At 39.7% G+C, this 23141-nt stretch overlaps 1 protein-coding gene across 6 annotated transcripts in view; it reads right to left on the bottom strand.

The window, feature by feature from the left end:
- The window catches only part of sdk2b (sidekick cell adhesion molecule 2b), a 282756-nt gene that overhangs the window by 64276 nt on the left and 195339 nt on the right, over positions 1-23141 (bottom strand). For all 6 annotated transcript variants that reach the window (XM_076887659.1, XM_076887661.1, XM_004556690.6 and 3 more), the window contains 2 exons: positions 12520-12679; positions 729-835 (listed from right to left, as the gene is read on the bottom strand). In XM_076887659.1, the coding sequence (XP_076743774.1) occupies positions 729-835; positions 12520-12679 (267 nt within the window). The remainder of the gene's footprint in view (positions 1-728; positions 836-12519; positions 12680-23141) is intronic.

The raw sequence follows: 23141 nt of genomic DNA, 5'->3' as shown, positions 1-23141 counted from the left end.
TCGGCAACAGTGTGTTTGCCGAATACGAGAGAAGTCGACCCGTGGGACTCAATTTCCTATCACCCTCCCATTTCTTTCTCTTTAGTGGCTGGTTGAGTGCATCGACAGGTACAGCTGTACGTTACATCCATTCAAATGTGGCTGGAACACAGGGAAGCAAGTGAACCAGGCATACCCTAGTAAAGCACGATAATGGACAAGTTGTGTATATGGGAAGGGGGGGTGGATTTGATGTGACAACACTCCAGACACCTCAGTGGCATGTCTAATAGCTCGTTAACAAGACGAGGGAGCTGAGTGGCCTGAAAACGAATGTGAAAATTTGCAGAAACACTGTGCACGGGAGCTCTATTTTTGCCAAAGAAACAACAGATGTTGTTGACAAAGGAGAGAGAATGAAAAAAGCAGCGGTCATATTGAAATGAAGCAAAGTTAAAAAGAACCATGGCAACAATATCAATCTAATGAGAATGCTGAGTGGAACAGCTGTCTGGGATGATAACACTCTGAATGAGATGCAGGTAGATCTTTCACCCTGCCAGCATCTGTCCCTCCCTAGTCAGTCCTTGATACAAAGGCACCCAAAGATAGCGTGGGCCTACTGTGTACTAAACTGCTGCAGTTAAGCGCACACGCTTTCTCTCGCTTAAATCAGCATGTGTCTATTAGACAGCCGTTTATTCATTCGTTGGATCTGTGCTTCAGCTGCGTCCTGTGTTAATACTTACAGGCCACTTGTACTTCTGTGCGCCTCTGCAGAAGGGCTCCCACCCGATTTCTCACAATGCAGCGGTAAAAGCCAGCATGGGAGCGGTCCAGTGAAGGGATTAGGTACCTTTTAACAAGCACAGAAACACACGAGAAAAAGATTTAAATACTTTTAACTCTTAATAAACTAAAAAAAAAACTAATTAAGACAAAAGTAGAATTCAAAGAAGTTTTTTAATTTATAGGCACGAACAAGCTGAAAAGCATTTGAGTGCGCACACACATTAAATACACAAACTTAAGACTATCTAATAGAAGAACAAGGGCATTGAGGACATCGCAGCTTAGCTGTTGTTTATTCCACCGATAATGATACTTGAGAGGCTAACCCAGCCATCACAGTGAAGCCATCCCTCACACACTTACTTAGACACAGGCACTAAGCTCAGACAGCAAACACCTGCATTAAAATGTCTTTTATGCAAACATACACACACATACACATACACACACACACACAGACAAACAGAACACCCCCCTGGGACAAAGGTTGAAGCCTCATGTCTTCAGCAGCTGACATTCTCACGATGACCTTGACTTCGGTGTCCAGCTGTGATAGCAGTACTGCCTCAGTGCCAGGTGGCGGCAGAGTGACATGTACTTTTTGCAAGGATAGAAGTGTACACTTAGCACTGTCTTGCTAAGGTGTCTAAGGTTTTGGCTTGAGAAAGGACTGCATTAAAACAGTCCCTGTTTTGTTGCAATTAGACTGCAAAGACACACCTAAAAATGACTTAAATAGTGTGAAATGCTGTCATTCTGTCAGACTCCGCTAGTGTCGTAAGGGCTCTTTTGGCATCAGTGCCTTGACTCACCACCTGCTGTAATTTCTGAAGCCAACAGATAATGCTCCTCTTTTAATGAGGAACAAAGTACGCATCTGGAAGTTCGTTCAGAAAAGGCTAGTGAGGAGATGATGGTTTGTGTACTAATTTTTTATTTTCAAATTCATTTACAAGTTAGATCACATCCTAACATTAACCCTGCAGGCTGAAAAATGCCGCTTAACCAATGCGTTTAAATATAAAGCCAAAAGGTCCTTTGAAAGCATTGATTTATGACAAGCTGGGAGTGAGAATGGGCAGTTTGATGAAGCCATAAAGAGAAAACAATGACTTTCTGTTTATTCAACGCAGGTATAGACCTTTGCTTTTAAAAAGTTTCAAGCACATTGAACTTCTAATTGTGTTCTGTAGAACAAAAAGCTTTTAAATTGAGTTGTTAGGGTATCAATTGTTTACCAAGTTGATTACCTGAAAGCTAATAGGTGAATATGTGGTATAGTGGTGGGCATCCCCAGTTTGAGACTAGGAGGAGACACAAATCCACCCTCAAAAGATGAGAAGACAGTGTACTCTTTCTGCCAGACAAATGAGAAGGTTCAGATAGGAAGGGCAACTGGCATAAAATAAAAAACTGTGCCAAATCAAATTTGGGGATCCATCTACCATGGCAGCCCCTTGGGAAAATAAGGGAGCAGCCAAAAAAAACCCTTTTCATTACTTGCAAAGTGATACTTGATTGTGTGCTTGTGTCTTTTCAATATCTGGAAAACACCTGGCTACGTCTGTGAGAGAAAACTTCAATAGCACCAGGATACGAAATGGTTAAGGCAATTCATTTTAGAGATCAGGCACACCTCAAAACGGCAGGTGTCAACGTCCTAAAACCTTCCAATAACTAAAAGAAATGACTGCACTGAGGGAGCTACAAGGAGCGGCCGGCTGTTAAAGTGGTTGCACGGACAGTCTCTAATGGCATGTTACATAGCAGCACAACATGCAGAAGTTGCAAGTTAGCCTACAGCCAGTTGCACATGTTTAATTTGAAAGTCACTCTAGCACAGCACACTCTTGTCAAAATACATACTTGTAGGAGGTGAAACAGTTCCCACTAGGAGCATGTGTGACAGCAAAGCTGTCACATTCCTGCATGATATGTGCTCAGAAATGCTTAGAGCACTGCCAGGCAGATTGTTTGAGAGTAACCTTTAGTAATTGTATGTACTGGTTTCTATAGTAACCACATGCAGTTTGTTTGAAAAGTTTTTTTGTGATTTAACCTTTTGTTTACACAGGGCTTTTTTTGTCATGAATCAGTGTTTGGCGAGAACATAAGTGAGACTATTTGTTAAAAAAAGAGCAATTTCATAGTTCAGAAGTGCATTCAACAAGCTGTTTGCAGTGAAGTTGGATGCTCGCAGAAGCAAAACTATAACTGCAAACAAAGCAGTTGTATTTTAGAGGCCATCCAAATAATTATTCCCCTAAAAATGCTCTGTTACATATGCCTAATGGTACCTAAATATCTGAAAAGCACTCATCTGGTCTCTTCTGTAGTTGACTAAAAATGCATCAAGAGATTCAAAAGCACTGCAGAGAGCTCAAGGCTCAAGAGAAGAAAAAAGAAATATCTATTTTCTAATAGTGTTTTTAAAGCAAGCTAACCAAAAACATACCCTCCTGCATTACACGCACATAAATATATTTAAAAAGTTTCCACATAGAAGTAGGCTAGAATATATTTTTTAAATTTGGTGATTTTGATCATGCTGACAATCAGACTTTAAAGTAGAAACGAGCATCTATTTTGCTTTAGGGTCATTCAGAACAATTTTACTTGATCTACACTGATCAAATATTCACATAGTGAGGAAAAACGAACACCCAAGAAGGAGCTGCTAGAGCAACTTAGTGTGCTGTCAGTGTAATCTCTCTGAACTAAGTTTCTAATTTGGTGTTTTAAACATGGTGGTCGAGAACACCATCACTCATTCTCATTAAACGACTGAGTCGCATGCTTTGGAAAGTAGAATCTGCAACAGTTTTCCTTTTTCAAATCAGCTTTTTCTATGTCACCAGTCTCTCATGTATGTGTCAGAAAACTTAATTTCACACCACCTTTAACATGCAAGACAACAAATAAGCAGATAGCTGTTGATTTGCTGTTCCACATGAAAAGGAAGAATTAATTCATAGTGCGCATATCTAGAAGAGCATGGTGCTGTGCTCAGGATTCTGGTTTCTGCTAGTTGGATAAAAAAACTCTGCATTCAAATCTCTGCATGTGAATTTCAAAAAACAAGGATGCCATTATCCTGTTGGACAAGGAATCTTCTTAAGTCCTCCATCGGACAGAGTAGAGATCTGTCAGCAACCACTTGGTAATCATTAGTCACAATATAAAAATGTGCATTTCTCCACTGATTGTGAGTGATTGCTGTGTCAAAGTAACAGGGGGTCATTGATTAGAAACTGGTCAATGACCCCCTGGTAACGATCGTTTGCTAGGAAAGACTATGTATTCTGCGACTGGTTGGGGAGCGACTGCTGCAGGTTGCTGGCCGTCCCAAGCATGCGGTATATGGCGCTTGTTTGTGTTGGTTGATGGCAGATTGTTGCGATAGCTAGAGGTCTGCATGGAACGAAACATGAAACTGAGTTTGCAGTGCAACCTAAACTGCAAATGGAAAACTTACCCCTTCAAAATAAAAGCAGCGCCTTGCAACTACAACCAACACAATTCAAAAGATGCAGTTTTTACTTTGAAGATGAAAGTTCTTCATTTCCAGTTTGTGTCTCACTTTTTGAAGTTTCACTAACCACTCACTGTCTAGTTTGCTCTTTGAATTATCCCGATAGCTTGAAAAGGTCCAGAAAGCCGACTCTATTCTTTAAATGTAGTGCTTTTGAAATTGATATAGTGCCGTAACAACAAATGGCTGGATGTGCTGGAAGGCTTTTAATATCTATAACAAAAAAATGAAGTGGTATCAAACCTCATTACCAGCAGCGCCACTTGGGCCCGAAGGACTAAATGAGTTTTAGCCCAAAGTCTGTTAAGGCTTAATCAACTAATCAGTAGGCTCTATTAATGATGTGTGACTCCTTTCATATGTTCCATCAACTAAATGAATACAATTACGTATATATGCTATGCATAAATGGAAGGGAGAGGAGGTGAATAGATAATGGGATGCCAGCAAAGGAAGACTGTTACAAAAAAAGTGAGCTCGCTCAGTGGTTTGGAGAAGAAGAAGCAGATATCGAGCGAGAAATATCTGACAGGTGGTGTCGTTGCTCCAAGTTTAACCTCACTGAGGCCTAGAGAGAATTCACCCTAGAGCCAGAACCTTCAGGGTGACTTTAGTTAGTATTCTTTCACTTTCTCTCCCTCTCTTTCTCCCTCTTTCACTCTGTCCCTTATATAATGAATACAATTAACCTTTGCAGAGTTGTGCACGTTGGCAGCAGGTTGGGGGAGTCAGCGGGGGCTCGCTGTGTTGGACAGAGATTGATTGATGTTCCTGTGGTCAGCACACTCCGTCAGATCCCCTTTAATTAGCCCCACTCAGGAGAAATGATTAGTTGGAGGAGTGGCAGGGAGACGGATAGAGGGACATGAGAAAAAGGGGAGGACTTGGCATAAAGTGGGTTGGAGATGGAGGAAGGCAGAGAGAACAGAAGGGATGGAAGAATGAAAACAGGTTAGCGAAAGATGAAGAGATGGCAGCGGATAACTGGAGAAACTATCATCTTTGATTGTAGGTGGCTGCAGTGCACTCTTTTTTAGAGCGTTCCCATAATAACATCATACCTTCACCAAGGTTAGCTCCAATAACATTCGACTTTAATTGCTAGTTAAACACTAGCATTATAAAACCTCATTCACACACTGCAAGGACACTGTAATTACAGCCTATCTTATCATAAAAGTAAATCATAATAAATTATAAAGCATCATAAATTTATTATGAGCTGGTAATGACACCAACATTTTTCTCTACTAAACACTGCAATTAATTAGAAACCAGATCTGAAAGTGTGTGTGCTGTTGATGCTGTGTCACGTGATGCAAAGATCAGATTTGACTAAAAAAACGAAACGAAGCACGATGTGTGACCGCTCACTTATAATGATCTCCCCCCTCATGTTACATTTACAGCTAACAGAAAGGTCTTCAACCTCATATAACAGTTTGATGTCACTTTACTTTTCTTAACGAGTTCACTTAACAGCAACAGGGCATACTTCAACAGCTTGTATATTCAAAAGGGTAGCATACAAACAAAAGCAGTTGCAGTGGATAATTATTAGCTTTGACAGCCTAATTACTTATTTATTCGGGGGATCATGATGGACTGATGTGTGTCATTATTCTAATAGGATGATTATATGCTTATAGTGTGTTTACCGTGTGCTTGAAATATCCATCACAGAAAGCGACACGTGAAAGCAACATTGACAGAAAATCAAAGATACTTGTTTATAGCTCTGAAATGCTCCACCGCATGCGTAATGTCTCTGAAAAGAGATCAATACTCTTTGAGATCAACTATATATTTTTAAGGACATTCCATTTAAAGATGCACTGGATCATATAAGAAATGTTTTCTTGGTTAAATGTTTCTCAGTTTCTTCTTAATTCCTAACACATCCACTACATCACAGGTAACTGGGACTTCTCATTTAAGCTACTGGAAATAAATAGATTCTTTAGAGGTCCACAGAGGATAGCTTCTTCTATTCTTTAGGATAACGCAGAGGGATAATTGTCCAAAGGAGACAGTATACTCAAACTAATACTATTTTAAGATCATTTTATCTTACAATTTCCGCCCTATAATGTCTGAAAAAGCCAGTTTCCTTTTCTATGCATTCATCAAAGCTGTGAAATAGTCGCGAAGGCCAGAACATATTATGTTGCAAATATACGACAAACAAAAGCCTGCATACTTGTACAAAGGATGAAATTGGTAAAGGATACTGAAACATTCTTGAATTAAGAACTATTTATATCAGAACTTAAAAGACTACAATAGTAAAAATACTTTGTAAACTATATAAACATGATAAAGTGAGGCTACTTCCTGTTTAATTTGGAGATTCAGTGTAATTATTCGTATAACGTGATGTCCTTGCACATCCATACAGTACAGTATGGATGTGCTTCTACAGTAGAGAAGCAGCCATACCAGCCAGCAGCACAGTGACACACACGCATGAACAAATGCTGGATATTGTGCAAAATAAAACAGTGTCTTCTTCTCCTGTTGTCTCACTTGCACTTGAGACTCACTCACTCTGCTCAGCCATAGAAAACAAGAAGTGAGTGCGTGCAAGGGAGGAGAGAGAAAGGTACAATCTATTGTATCTAGGGGCTGTGGCTGAGAATGCCAGAGAGATAGAAAATGGACATTTCTAGTTATAGCCAGAAATCCATTAAGGTCATCCAGAGAGAGATGCTGCCTGGCTGACTGTATTCAAGGCGTGCCCATCCCTAACATGATGGGATTCAAGTACTGACCTAAGGTACTGCAACTCTTTCTCCTTAGCACGGATAAAGGTTAGCCGAACATTAGCAAATAAACAAGGATAACAATGCGTTCAACCAATCAGCTTAATAATACATGTGGATTTATTTGACCTGTATATTGAAAAATTCAGTTATGTCTCACGCTGGTCAAGTCTGCATACTAATTCTTCTTTTTCTTATTGTTATTGTTACATGAAAGGATACTTTCATTTAATCCAGTGAAGTAGCTTTGGATTTTCTGTTTTGTTGTTTTGCTTTTATTTGATGTCTTTTATTCACAGGGCCTTAAAGCACAGAAATCCAAGCATATAAAAGAAACGCATACAGATTAAGTAGAGAGTGCCACGGACCCGCTAAATAAAAACTATTTATTTAGATCTGATGTGACTCGCTAGAACAATTGTGTGTGACAATTGGAAAAAGCGACAGTAGAAGGAGCAAGGATATGTGGGATGTGTCAAAGAAAACAACACACTGGGGAAATGGGAAATGAAAATGACAGTGAGCGAATGGGCAAATTTGAATCTCAAGGTCTTATTATTTGCTGCTGTGCTTTATTCCTCATGCAATTTCATTTTCCACATGCACACTTTGACCCACCTCCTGTTCTACATGCATTCACATTTGTTTTGGCACATGGAGACGGGAACAAAAGGAATCTTCAATTTGTCTGATTTTCAACAGGGTTTTTTCACATTTCGTGCGATAAATTGCTGTTTAATGACAGTAAAAAGGCAGAGCACACACAAACCATGACTTGGATCCTACTCTTGTGTCTGTTATATATGTACTCATTACAGAAACAAATAAAAACAATTTTCATAATTACCACCGCTGTTAATTTAGGGCAGCTGTCGTATGAACCTCTCATTGGGTGGTGGTCACTGTAGCTGGAGACAGATGGCACTTTCCCAACAGGACAGTAAACTGACACACTTTATCTGGTCTTAAGTTTGGATATAATTTATTTAATAACTCAATAACTAATCTTAGGCACAATGATGTTTGTGGCTTCCTCTAAATATTTGTTGGTGTGTGAAGAAAAGGCAGTTTTTTCCACCAGCTTTTCCTTCATCTTCATCCAGTTGGCATGCTTGTCATCTCTTCTCGCTTTTCCCCCAGACATTGAAAAACATTGTACTGAACTTGTTTTAATTTGTTCAGAGCTAACATGAAATGATATCTGCTTAAAAGAGAAAAAATGTGGATGCTTAGTGGTATTTCATCTATGTATGGATTAAAGTAAGACAAGACGAACAAAGGGAATGCAGGAGAGCCCAGTGTGAAGTGTGAAGAGGGGCGTCTGGGTGAGGGTTGAGTTTTTAGGAAATACGTACATGCAGTGTTTAAAAATCTGCACATATCTGTCTACATCTAGCTTCCGGCACATTCTTGATTTGCCAAAAACACGGATATACAATATTACCGTCCCATTTCTGAAGGCGCACCCACATTTTACAAAGATGAATCATTATTGCAAAGAGTGAAGTGACATTCTATCAAGCTAGCTGTCAAACGCTAATCTCATTTTCTATTTATTCTTTTCTTTCCTGATTGTGAAATGCCAGATTTGAAGAGCAAAGCACCTATTATGCAGAAGATCATAGAGATGAAAAGTCAATCAACACGAACTCGTCACGCTGCGACTGCGATGTCTTTTGTACCATTTTTTATGTATTTATTTGTTTCATATTTTGTGGTGAGGGAGTCTTGATTAGACATATCCATACCCCCGTTTGTGCCCGTACAGAGGTTTCTCCTGGAGATCTGTGGTTGAAGATTACAGTCATTTACTCTTAGTTTTCTGCCTTTTCCTTTGGATTCACAGATTTCTCTGCTCATTTACTGATGCAGTTGTAATTTGAAATGTCATTCTTAAAGTTTTTAACCATTTGCCTGATCTTTCAGAAAAAAACGTATCCTCTCTGGAATGCTATTTTCAAATTATTATAACTGAAACAAACAACTACTATATTCCCTTCTGCCTTTGTAAAACCCTTTAAGACTTATTTATTTACTTTTGTCTTTCAATCTAATTAGAGTAAGAAGCAAAAGTTTACTATTCTCGGAAGCAGAGGCCACACTCCACCAACCCAGCCAAGAACCAATTGACAAACAAAAATGCCTCTTGAGGGCCGATTAATAATTAACTCTCTTAATTAAGTTTCTAGGTTAATTGGCAGCAAAAAGACTGGTGGAGTGCCAGGTAATCACCCCTGAGGTTTTGGTCACGTGACAGGAAGCTGTGGTGCTATTCTGTGTATTTATAGATCTATTGATTTGCTGAAGCATTGTGTGCAGGAGACTTATCTGCCTAATAGGATCAAAAATTCTTAATTGTATTGGATATAATCTTCATCCTTCCTAAGTTCAATTGTAATCTGGTGATAAGGCTATTAAATGATTTTTTTTAGGAACAAAGAAAGCAGCACGCGAGCCAGAATGTGTGAATATCTGCGTGTGGCAATTGGATATTGTATAGATGAAGTTTCCGTCATGTGGCATTTGTCAGTGCTGATCCTGGTCTCTCTAAAAGTCAGCCACTTGCTTAACTCTTCCACGCACACACCTACATGTTGAATTATAATGCTCACGCAGAGTTTTCAGCATTGATTGGTTGCCAGAGGACACAAGGTCAAGTCACATGGTGTCAATATTTAAAGCAGCGCCCAGCACTGGGGACCTCTGCCATAACCTCATTAATATGGGGGTCTGTTCTGCTGAAATACTCTGCTGGCGGAAAGAAAGGCCGACTTGAGGAATAAGGAGGAGTGCGTACCGACATATAAACAACACGAGCGCCACGGTTTTGCATTAAGAGAGGTGCTGATATATATGAAGAAATTATACAATGGATACAAAACCTCAAGAAAAAGGCATGCGTACTTAAAACTAACATCCACAAACTCTTGAAAGTATATAGCAGGGCACTCGGTCTTCAGTTAAAATGGTATTTAGATTTTTTAAGTACTCAGCTACTCATATGGACTCTAGATCCTTATAAAGGTCCTTTTATTATTTGTTTGCATGTTGCATTTAGCCTATGCAAGATTCATGTTCTTTTTCGCAGTGTACTTTATTTTATTACTAGCAGGACGTTGGTAAAGCACAGATGGTCTAAGCGCATGACAGCAATTTGAGGGTATTTTTGATTAGTCTCTTTTTTATATCTATTTGTAAAGCCAAACAATCCTGAATGGGATAATTGCATGGCTTTAACAGTCCTTTTATATGATATACACACTGACATAGACATAACCTTGTCCAGCCTTGTGCCTGAGTACTTGTTTAATCACCCATAGCGTCACTCAATCACTCTCCCAATAACACAGTCAAAGTGGCCCAAAGCTTCCAACAGCAGTGGTTTTCTCAGGTACAGTCCATTCTCATCAATTCCTCCAGCAGCTGTGTGTCTCACTTCTGCCCTTCCTGCTCTGCTGTTCTCACTCTGGTCTCATCTGTCTCCAGAGATTATACCAAGAAAGCGTTTCCATCAACAACCCTGATGTTGCTTCTATGTTCAGCCACTGTTGCTTTCACATTCGTTCTCTTTTTCACACGTGAACACAACAGTTCAGCTAAGATCTGCTGCGCGTCAGCAAGCTTTCTATCAATCGTCCGGCGCTTCATTTGTACTGCTGTCTGCACACATACATGTACATGCGCACGGAAACGCTCGGTGGAGGCACACTGCTCTCTGAGATAAGAGCAATGTTTGCCTCGTGATTGGGATCTTCCAGTTACCATTAAAGACGGTTTATCTCCTGCACTAACCCTCATTCACGTCTTTCGCTTGTTTGCAGCCTCTCCAGAGGGAGAGACAGAGAGTGATGGAGGTCACGGAGGCACGAGGGAGAGGGGGGGGGGGGTTAGAGGCAATAAAAGAAAAGAAGCAAGAATAAGCCATTTCTTTATTTATAATGCACTAATGTTTGATGGATTATGACCAGGATTAATTAAAAATGCATATGCAGAGTACCACACTGCCCTACTGAATTTGAGAATTACCACAGCAGTGTTGGAAATGAAATAAAGATGTGCTTTTAGAGCCATAATATTACACTGATTCAATTTAAATTTAAAATAAGTTTGATTTTAAAAAATATTTTCATCAAACAAGCATTAAACACCTATCTAACTGGAATAGGGTGCAGAAGATGTTCTTACATAGCCCATGCTTCTTCTCTGTAGCATCAGAATAATCAAGTAAGGCTACCTGTGGCTACAAGACCAGGTCCCTTTGAAGGATTTTTTTTAGGTCAAATTCAAACCATCCCTCAAGCAAGAGAGTTCAAGTATTGTGGGATTTTATTCACGAGTGGTGGGAAGACGGAACGTGAGCTTGACTGGGAGATTAGTGTGGCGTCAGCGATAATGCAGGCATTGTACCGGACTGTCGTGGTGAGGAGAGAGCAGAGCTGAAAGGTGCAGCTTTTGATTTACCAGTCCATCTGCATCCCGGTTCTCACCTATGCTCATGAAAAATGGGTAACAACTGAAAAACTAGTGGTTGAAATCCAGATCTTGGAGTAGAGCTGCTACTCCTGTGTGTCCTGTGGGTACGCCCGGCTGGCAGGAGAACACAGGGTAGACCCAGACCACAATGGAGAGATCTCATCTAGCCTGGGAACACTCTGGGATCCCCCAAGGAGGAGCTACAAAGTTTGTCTGGGGAGAAGGACATCTGGAATAACCTGCTTAACGTGCTGACACTGTGAACTGACTTCGGATTACCAGAAAACGATAGATTGATAGATAGATTCAAATCAAAATATCACATGTGTCATGTACGTTAAAAGAGTAAGGTCTCAGTCACACTGACCTAGAGGACGATCGACAACCTTTGTATTTACCAGCCAGTTGGAGCTGGCTGTCAGAGGTGAAACGAGTTTGTAAAGAGGGTGTTGCACCAAAAACCTTCCTGTACTCACCTGTAGTTTTCATGGAAGATGCCAACTTGTCTGCAAACACTTGCCATTTATACTCTGAGCTATAGTGAAACTGTGAAAAGTTCACTGCAAACTGGAAGTGGACATTGTTTGCTTTCACAGTAAAAGTTACAACCTTTTGAAAAGTTGTGCCTGACTGCTGCAACCAGCACATTTTACTTTTAGTGCAAACAGACTCCATTTCCAGGTTGTGTCACAATTTTTCACAGTTTCACTTCCTCTTGGTGTGTACTCAAACTCAAAACCTCAAAGGAGGTTTTCAGTGCAACACCGTGCACCTCTTTCCAATCAATTTCACGCTAGCGTGAATTAGCGACCAGTGGCTACCAGGGGTCAATGACTAATCTCTGCTCCTGACTGAATGGGACTTTCATAGTTTTATCTCTTACAGTAGGCCTGTAGCTAATGGCAAAAAGGTAAATACTAATCCTAATTTCACCAAATATACACATGACTAGTTAGTTACAGTTCATCAGCCTGTGCTCACCTGTACTCCAGTGAAAAGCGTGTTAATTCTGTGCTATTGTGGATCCATTTAAACTCTAGTGGCCAGCTTCCCTCCGCCATGCAGGTCAGCACCAGCCTGTTACGTTCCAGATGGAGCTGGCTACGCACTGGCTCTGTCTTGAAGTAGGGAGGCACGTCATCTGTAAAGACAAATGTTTGGAATTAAAGTCTTTCAATTTCCTAATGAGACATTTTCCTCCTAAAACCAGTTAATGGGAAACAAACAGTGAACAATGCAAACTCTTAAATGTCACACACACAAATACAGGGACAAAAGAATGTCAGGAAAACGGAGTTCTTCAGATAAGATAGAAGGAATCACATTAACTTTGATAATGTAAGCACAGACAAGAAGCAAGCACAGAGTCCTCGGAAACTTTTCAAATACACTTAAACAGGGAGCCAAATGTAACTGATGCTTACATCTCTCTGACTGTTACGGATTGTCTATGGTCAGATGCTGGGATTTCATTTAAGACAAAGTAAACTGTGTTGCATTTATTTATCACTGGCATCTAAACACACTCCAGATGGAAAACCCTCTGTGAATGTGTCCCATTCGGAGCTACCTAATCTGATACGATGCACTGTTGTCTGCTGTGGGTGATTTTGACTTGCTCTTAATGTCTCAGAGAAGTCTGACTAACCGCGAAGAGGAAGCAAAAGCATCAAGTCATGAAGGATTGATCCTGCATCTCCTGCTCTATGCACTTGTGTGTCAGTAGCTCATTGGCACAGTGCAGTACCTTCCTCCGAGCTAGACAGAGCAGACAGGAGAGGAGTAAAGCCAAGGAGGAGGCATGAAATCCTTTCATCATTTGTTCGCCTCCACTCTGTATCGCTCTGTTTTTCGCTCCTTCTGTGTTTCCTGAACACGCTCTGTTGAGTGTGACGGAATGGATTGAGGAAGACCGGCGAGAAGCTCTCTGTAGGGTGGTGCCTATAGTGAACGTCGCAATAGACACACAGTGATTTTTATATCTCAATCAAGAAGCTGCACAGCAAAACTGTCAAGGTCTCTCGTGGCTCTAATATCTCACCCTTAATAAATGATGCAAAAATGGACCGCTTACTTGATGATCATTGTAAATATAGAACACATTAATTGGATGGTTGGATAATATAATTATCAAATTGACTGATAATCAGGCATTGAAATTAAACTGTCAAAATGATCTATAGTGCTGATATTTTGTTCCTCTATTCTGGCTCAACAAATCCACTGGAGGTAGACTGATAAGAGTGAAGGAATGGTGAGAAAAATAGGGGATGAAAGTCAAACAGTGGAAGCCTAAAGATGATTTACAGGCATTTCACTTAAAATTACAGACTTGGATTAAATACTAAAGATTCTTCTTTACACTAAATGTATGTATGTTACAGTAGCTGATCATGGACGGACATAATATAGTTTGCATTTGCATCTAGTTTTTTTTTTGTTCCTATATTCACAGATAGAAGTTGAGTGGGACCCTTACAGAAGCCCTTACAGTAAAATGCAACACAGATGAGCAGCGCTGCTAAAAACAAACTTCTGTCCACAAGATCAAGACTTCAGGCAGTGCAGTATAGCCTGAAATCCAGACTACAGACCAAAGCTGCTGTGATACATGTAGAATCTGGATTAGCAATTTATTGTCCTTCACAAAAAAAACCCTGCTTATTTTACTCATCATAAATAGATTTCCAGACCTTCAAGGTTTTTCTTTGTTTTTCAAGGTTCTTAATTTTTTTTAAACACGTAGATCACATCAGAATTCAAAATGAGAAATTTCACAAGTTTGAAACATCTGATACTGTTGTCTTTAAACTACCCGACACAACATTTAATTAATTTACAACTTAATTAATGATTACGTTCCACTTTTTATTAAGCACACAGTCTCCCAACAGGTTTGCATATCCTAAAAATATCAGAGAGTCAAATAAGCACCTTATTTATTTTACTGCATTTTAGCTGAGGAGCTCGTGAATGCGCAGCCACGTGTATTCTCCAGACAAGTTACGAAAGAGCCAGATGACTAATCATGTCATTCCAGAGAAATATAAAGCAGATTTAATTACTATGTTAAATTATGTTGAAGAACTTTCTGAAATACCTCTGTCGTCAAGAACCAAGGTGATAGACTGAGGCAGATACAAAGTTACATAACGAAGAACATCAAGAAAAATGATAAGGGAATGAATGGTAGTTGTTGGAAGTTCAAAAGTGCAAAAACACACTTCAGTGATTCAATAATGAATATTCATAAATTCTTGATGCATATTTATCAACAGCTTTTGGTTTGACTTCTCACTTGATAACCTGAGTATTGTGCTAGGCTGACATGCATAAATATTTATAACACATATAAGAAGACATAGGAGACTCAGCAAGCTAACACACAGCATTTATCTGCTAAATTCGGCTCACATCACCACTGAGCATTTTCAGAAGTGAGCCTTTTCCGTTCTGTTAAAATCTGATCCCTTAATCTAGTCAAACACGAAGAAAGCCACCATACAGCAGGGGCACATAAAGTTCAGTCAAACCATAGACACAGCTAACAGAAAGTCACAGTGGGAAGTCTTTGTCAGTGTAAAGACAGAATACACAATGAACGAAAAGAAAAATGAACACTTAGGTTAAGTGATATAAGACAAAAAATGAGTGAATGATCTATAAGCGATGAGGATGGCAGACAGAGGGCTTAACAGATGCAAAAAAAAAAAAAAGAGATAAAATGTAAAATAGACTCTAAGCTGCCTTTAGAGTTGGAGTGCCAGGGCCTCTCCAGTGAGGGTTAATGCTATGCCTGGCACTGGAGGAGATAGTTTGAGAATGAGGGTGATTGAGACATACAATAGTTATTTGAGATGGCCGAGACTAATCGTTCCCTCGCGATGCATGCTTTGGTTTTATCTTCGAGGGACAGATAAAAAGAGCATGAGGTGAGAGGAAGCAGGGAAAGAGACAAGAGGAAGCAATGCCGTCAAAAAGAGGGAAGAAAGGGGGTGGGGGGCACATGCAAATGAAAGGCAACCACTGTATCACGCAGAAACACATATCCATTCAAGCACAGGGCAGTGTGAGGCCAAAGAAAACACTGATCACTGATGATATCTCCAGTAGCTCCTCTCATTAGGACGTCCATAAGAGCTCATCAGTGTTATCTAACAGTAAAATCAGCACATGCAGTGCCAGTATAAGCACTCTAGGAGTATAATAACTTAGGCCCAGAAGTAATTAATATTTTTTTGTTAACAATTAGTGATCAAAACATTGCATACAACATGACCCCATGTAAAAAAAAAATCAACAAATAAAATGTTTTATGTTAATAAGAACTCTGAGTTTTATCTGAACTGGTGTTTTGGTGGGTCTCCAGGCTTAAATGTAGAACGCAAATAAAGGTCAATTGTATTTCTCAATAAAACACACAAATGTTGCCATCTATAATAAAAACAGTCCTGTCTTAAAATGCATATCTTTCTCATATGAATATGAAACGTGTTTTAATTGTGCTTTCTGCATAATAATTACAACAAAAGTGGGATCACGAGGGGAATAATGTAATAAGCAATACACGGCTCATATCTTTTTGAGTGGAAAGCAGGAATGCAGTCCTCCCCTACCGGTGACCCGTAGCATTACCAACAGATTGATGCACAATTAACCCATATGGGAATCTGTGCTTCCTGTGCACATGGCTGGTTATACATTCTTTATGTTGACAGCACTTTAGCAACATGGAGTAACTATAGCAACAATTTCCTGACACTTTAATATTGTAAACACATACATGTGACAGGATTTAATGATGCTTTTTAAACAAATAATCAATGCTTTTTCTCAGAGGAAATGATTTTCACACAACTACAGGAAGTATAAATGTGCAGCATGTTGCTATCACTTTGTGAGACAAAGATGAGACCTGAAGTATCGAGATTTTAATGACACACCACCCACTTGAGATCTTGCTATTACAGTTCATACTGTACACAGCTATTAGCGCAGATAAAAAGGCTTAGAAAACACATTGGATGGTCTGTCTCATGCCACCAGTAAGCTCTTATACACTTCCAATTAGTGTGAACAGTGCTACAAATGAACTCGCAGACAGACTAGACCCAACTTAAGTTTCCACTATTCGGCTGCATGCTTCCTGTAAAATACAAAGGATTACTGGGTGTTAGAGACCCCCTCGTTTGCATACAGCAAAGTCCATGCCAGGAGATGCTCCCTGGGGCCATGCCAGCTCAAAGCACTGTGTGTGTGTGTGTGTGTGTGTGTGTGTGTGTATATATAATTGTGTGTGCATGCAAAGGTGAAGGGTAGTGTGTCAAATGCAGACTCAAAACAGAGTCTGCAGCACAGTCAATTAAATCGGCTCTCTCATTAATGAAAACGGTGCCAGGTACAAATGCCTGCCCTGGGGTGAGAATTCATAATTTAGGAGAACTCATATTATTAAATTTTAAAAACAAGACCTATAGTCAGGAATATTTCTCCTATTTCACTCCAAATACCTTTGGCTAGCTTAAAAAGGTCAAAACACCATTTTAAGTCGGTTTATTTATAAGACACATAAAATAAAGGTGCTTTGTGGAGCAATGTGAAATACAGGACATGATTTAAACGGACATAAATAAGAAGTAAATGAATTAATAAGACCATCGACCATCTGATTACATCAGAAAATATGATTTTGTGAATTTGATGCTGCACATGTAACATCTAATTTTTTAAAGAGCAGTCTGTAGGTGCTAATGCCACACATATAAAATACTTATACTTTACTTATACATAACATGTATGAAAATATTCTGAAGGTTGTAATTGTGACACAAACATATTCTTTCTGCACAAGTCTGCAACTTTTAAACTTTATCTGCTCACTGTTGCTTTCTGGCAATGTGATTTCTTTTTTTCAGATCACTGACGCACTCGCCTTCAGCATAATGTGTCCATGACATCCATAGGCAGAGTTCTTTCTGGATCATTATTATTATTTCAAATGGCTGTGAAATACACACAGAAATAAAGGTAAAGCAGGTACCTGTGTCCATTTTCAAGGAAAAATATCCTCGTGAAAGCACATCATTTGAATAGATGCAAGTCCGTGTCAATACAGCTCAGCGGCTTTACAGATGACATTTATTTTTTCAGATTTTTTGTGGCCAGTGCAAAACGGAGCAGTGAATTTCCACAGATAACGAAGTACTTTCCAGCTCCCAGAAGGCTGTGGTGCTGCAGTGGCAGCCATGAGTAGCAACCTCCCTCCTAGCTCAATCCTCAGGGGCTCAACGCTGCCGGACACAGCATACATATTTCAGCTGCAGCCTGGGGGCCCCACACATAGAGACAAACTCATGCACTCACGCACAGGTGCTTGATTATAGCTTTTACAGTCCATTTTCATAAACCTACTGCTACACGTTGATTTATAATGTGGAACGAATGTGAGTTTGGAGGTGTCTAGCGTTCGTATGTATCTGTCCACATGTGATTTGTTTGTTTCTAAATGATGTGTGCATGTGTAGGTGCGTGTGTTTTTGTGTGTGTGTGTGTGTGTGTCCCACCGTGTGTGCATGCCATTCTTTCATGGCAGGTGTCAAAATGTGTTTGTGATGCTGATGAGGATGGAAGTTTGCTGGTGGTCTAACTGAGCTGCTAATGGTCCCGCTGGGTGTGAAAATCTGTTCTACTGTCTAATTTTATTTAGCACACTGCTCTGGCCCTCTTGCTCAGTGTGTGTGTGTGTGTGTGTGTGTGTGTGTGTGTCCGTGTGCACTCTGGAAGGGAAATGATCCAGATTGTGCCAGTGAATGTATGTCTGTACGAAACTGCATATTTTGAATGTGTGTGTGTCTGTGTGTGTATGTGCGTGTATGTGTGTGCGTGAGAGACACAGAGAGAGAACGAAAGGAAGATTTGGCAGGCGTGTGTGGTTGTGCTGACTGATATTTTGCTCATCCCTGAGAGACACTCAAATCCAGTCCAGCTGCTGGTTTCCACTAGCCTGTGTCCACACAGTTACACATACTGTACACAAATTCACAATACAAAGCCAGTGAGCAGCTCACTGTTCTGTTCATATGCACATACATAGCATGTCCATACTACATAAAGGAGACACATCTTACTTTAGCACAAAGCTTCACTATTTTATTGTTGGCTCCCTTTTTGTTTCATTCATGGTTCAGTGACGCCTCCTCCTCTTTGCCTGTAGAACTGCATTTCCCAGGAGACCACCCTGCCAGCCAATAATCTCTACTCTTGCTGGTCTGCTCTCCGCTCACAGTTTTAGTTCAACTGGAAGCCCTCCACCACTGCAAAAGACCCCTGCACTGTCCAGGAGACAGACTCTCAGTGGACAAGAGAAGACGCCCGGTTCCAATCAGAAGCGATTCTTTTTTTACCCCTTTTTTATTGTAGGTTTAAATATTCTTCTTTGTAGATGTCCGCATGCTATTTACATCCAGCACTCTTCAGATTTGATGTTATTATGTTTATGTCATTTCCATTTACATACATAGTGGTAAGAAGGCGCTATGTAAGACGCTACAAGACAGCACATTAATTCTAATTTATATCAATTTTTTCCTTCCACGTGTTTTCTGTGAGATATCTTCGCTTTCTCAGTGAATGGAGAAAAAAAAGCTGCAACGTTATGATGTGCTGCAAGTACCTCTCACTTGGTTTCAAATGGCTGACAATCTGCAAAGGCAGGAAAACACTGGTGCGGGATATTGAAAACAATAACACAATACATTGCTGTGAAAAGCCAAAGAGCTCTTTTTTTTTTTTTAAACACATGAATATTTAAAAATTGTGAAAACTAGCATCACTCACTGTTCTTTTCTCAGTTCTCATGCCACCCAATATGGGGAAGGGATAGCAATAAATCACAGCAACTAAAATATCAAAAATGTCTACTTCTTTAAACGGCCTCAGCAAAGAGAGGTGGCATTCATAAATCTATGAGTTAACCTTTAGCAACGACAGGCTAAGCTGTCAGCTTGTATGCTTACTTTTATCACTTAACCTGCAGCAATCCTTCGCAAGTGTCAATAATGACTTGCAAATCTAGACTAAGCAGGTAACGCTAAGAAACAGAGCTACATAAATTTTAAAAAAAAAACAGGTTATGTACAAGAAATGAAAGGAACATGTGATTGGTTGTGTGCCAATAAGTGCCACTCTATTGCATGTCACCATTGTGTAATTTCCTTTTTCTACAAAAAAACAAAACAAAAAAATGTATGTATGTGTATTGGTGTGCCTGTATGTGCTTACTTAGGAACAAGCTGGTTTAATTTCCCAATAGATCTAGAAAGAAAAATCTCCTTAGTGGTGGTGTGCGGGGCGCAGTACACTGAGCATATTAAGCTATGATGTTTATGGAGCCAAATCAATTGCTGTATTATGGGACACAATAAAGCTGAAAAGCATCTCATGCATCAGTATCATATGGCTGCATGAAACATCTTAAATGACCTTGCATGCTCCAAACTGAAGTACTGTACAGGAAGACTTCATGTTGATTTATACGTCAGTGAAGACTTCTTTATATCAGGTAAAGAATTAGGTCATTCTAAAACATTAAGAGGGAAGACAAAAAAACGCTCACCACTTGAGCTGTATGATGAAAAAGTGCAGTCAGGGGAAATAATGAACACACACTGTTGATATGCACAGAACTCTATACGAGACAGTATGCATCAGCAACCTGAGTAACCCATGGCTTAAGGATGGGATGTATCTGCAGTCCACCCCTGGCCTGCTGAAAAATTAACGCTGTGGAACAATGTTCTTTACTACTTAATAATGTATGGATGGGTTGCAGCAGGGGAAGGCTAGACAAAGGGAGAAAAGAGAGGACCATACTCCTATCGCTCACTTCCTCTGCATGCTACAGCCGCTATGAAGTAAGTGAACGTGGAAGCAAGCTCGCGCGCACACACACACCAAAACGTTGCCAAACTACAACTTGAACTTAAACCTAACATGCATGCGTTGTTGTTAACGAGCCAAATTTATAGTTCAGTGTGTGAATGAACTGCGATGACGACGAGCCATCCACAAAATAACACATTTCACACTGGTCTTGGCCACCATCGTAACATTTCAGCCTGCCAAATCTTGTGGAATGAATTTATTTTTATCTGAACAGACTATTAACTGTGAGTAATCTGCACAAATCAATTCCACTACATATTACTCAGTGTAGAAAAGATATTTTCTCCTAAGCTTAAACAGAATTTTCAGGTGTTAAAATGTTAAAATAAGTATGAAAAAAGTGGGAAAGTTGTCTTTTTTATGACTTTTGGGCACATAAATTGGTACCACAATTGATGCAATTTAAAAACAACTATTGCAAAGGTCCACTGGTCCACTGTTAAAGGAGTTTACTGACAACAAGACATCATACGGCCTCTGAAATAAAGTGAAAATGATAACAGGTAAATATGAGACGTGTAGGCAGACCCTAATTTGTTATTTTTTCTTTGACCAATGGGTTCCAAACACCAAAAATTTACTTTTACTCTAATTTCTAATTTGATCATGCTTTGGAAAGACAAGAGATAAACCTGGTCTCAATCTTCAACTGGCATCAGTTGAAAAACACCCAAGTAGCATTGTTTTAACTTTTAAAACCTGTAATGAAAACGATCAAAAAAAAGTTACAAATTTGACCTTTAAGCCTTTTAAAATCTTCTTAAGATGAGTGGGCACAGTGTGCTGGATTCATTTGATAAAATACTTATTTCAAAAGAGGAATTTGGGTGGATAATTGTCTAAATTGCCACTTTGTGAAGATGATTAGTGCAGGTCAATACGGAGAGCATTTGATAGCTGAGGTAGTTTGAAGGAGAGGCCATTATCCAGCTTCTCGCCCAATTCAACACTTGTTCACTTTGGAGTGTGGCAGGAAACAATTCCACTTCATGGCCTTGTTAGAAGGCTTTTAATGCACTACAATTGGCTTTTTAGTCAGCCTCTGTTATTGCCACGCACTAGTTATTTGTTGGAAGGATAAAAAAAAAAAAAAAAGAAGATGCCTAAATAAATGTCATGTTAACACGGGTTTCTCTATGATAATCTTTTTATTTTGTTTTTTTTTATTATTCATTTCTCCTTTTTGAACTTTTAGATTCACATCTTTCATATAAAAAGATGCACAATGTAGACTGCTTGTTTTTCTTCATATTTCTACTCTTGCCTGCTGATTTTTTTGGTGCAAAGATGCACATCTGTGTGATTTAATGCAAGCAGCAGGCAAATACTCACTGGTGACTTTTTCCCCTCAGTACATACAATGTGAGGCATGCCACTGGGCTCTTGACACAAGCAGAGCTGCATGCACACACACATCGCCCACCTCATCCATCTCATCCCCGTCTCTGTTGGCAACTTCGCACTCATCCTCTGATGCTCACACTGAGACAAAGGCATATACATATAAACAAGGAGACCACCCTCTGTCCTCTCCCGACACAAGCAAAAATACATGCACAAACATTCACGCCGTGAGTCGCTACTCCACCTCCCCTCAATAAACATCATGATCATTGCTCTGTCCTCTTTGTACTCACCTAACGAAGGGCAAGTCTATATAAAGCCAACTGAATAGATGGTGCTGGTTTCATTTCTCAGCAAGCCAATTAGCTCTTCTTACCTTATACCATACATTCTTCTTTGACCTCATGCTATGTTTTCTCATAGCAAGGATGGTTAGCTTAGTCGCTATTTTCCTTTCCTCTTGCTGATTGTACCGGCTACAAATGCAAGTGTTTGGTGAACCAAAACAGCAAGAAGGCACACATGTGCATTAGTTTAATGCGAGAACACAACAAGCCAGGTTTAGCTTTTCTTTATTTTTTCCATGATTTTTCTCATTTAAACATTTCCTCTTTTTTGCTTATTAGTAGTGGGGTCTTTACTTTTTGTCAAGGGTACGTCTTCAAATCACAGCACAAAAGGCTAGCTAAGGTCGTTCATGCTCCTGCAGGGGTCAATGTTTGTTCCTTTTGTGTTTGGCTCTTTGTACCACAGCCTATATGGGCACCAAATGAAAGCTCACTGTGGCTATTCAGAGAAACCGTAATCTTTCATTAATGAGTTTTGAGTATTATTTGTGATCAAGCCACACTATATTATGCCAGTACAGCCAGGTCAGAGGAAAGAATGAGGGAAAGTGGATAAACCATAAAAGAGGAGGATGAAAAGATGAAAGTGGGTTGGAGCAGCGCTGATTATAAGGCTGGAGGTACAAAAACATCCTCTAAAGTGTATAATAAAGTCCAAGGATTAGGTTATGGGGGAAAACAAGGGTTTTATTTACATCAGTGCACACAGAACCTCTTAAGCCAGAAGCCTTGGGTGAGTATTAGGACTTGATATTTTATTGCAAAGGGGGCTGCAGGCAGTGGGCACTGAGGCTTCTATATATTGTGCAGAATGAGTTTACTGTCAAATTATGTCCTACAGACTTCTAGATTTTGCAAACAAGCACCAAAGAGAAAAATGTTGCTTCAAATTTTGTTCTGTTTTTTTTTTTTTTTTTTTTTGTCATTTTAATATGGTTCTTGTAAATGTGATGAAACTGGTCATAGAAG

The sequence above is a fragment of the Maylandia zebra genome, linkage group LG8 (genome assembly GCF_041146795.1).
Source record: "Maylandia zebra isolate NMK-2024a linkage group LG8, Mzebra_GT3a, whole genome shotgun sequence".
NCBI lineage: Eukaryota > Metazoa > Chordata > Actinopteri > Cichliformes > Cichlidae > Maylandia > Maylandia zebra.
Note: the sequence above shows the minus strand (reverse complement) of the source record. Positions and strands in the feature narration are given on the sequence as shown.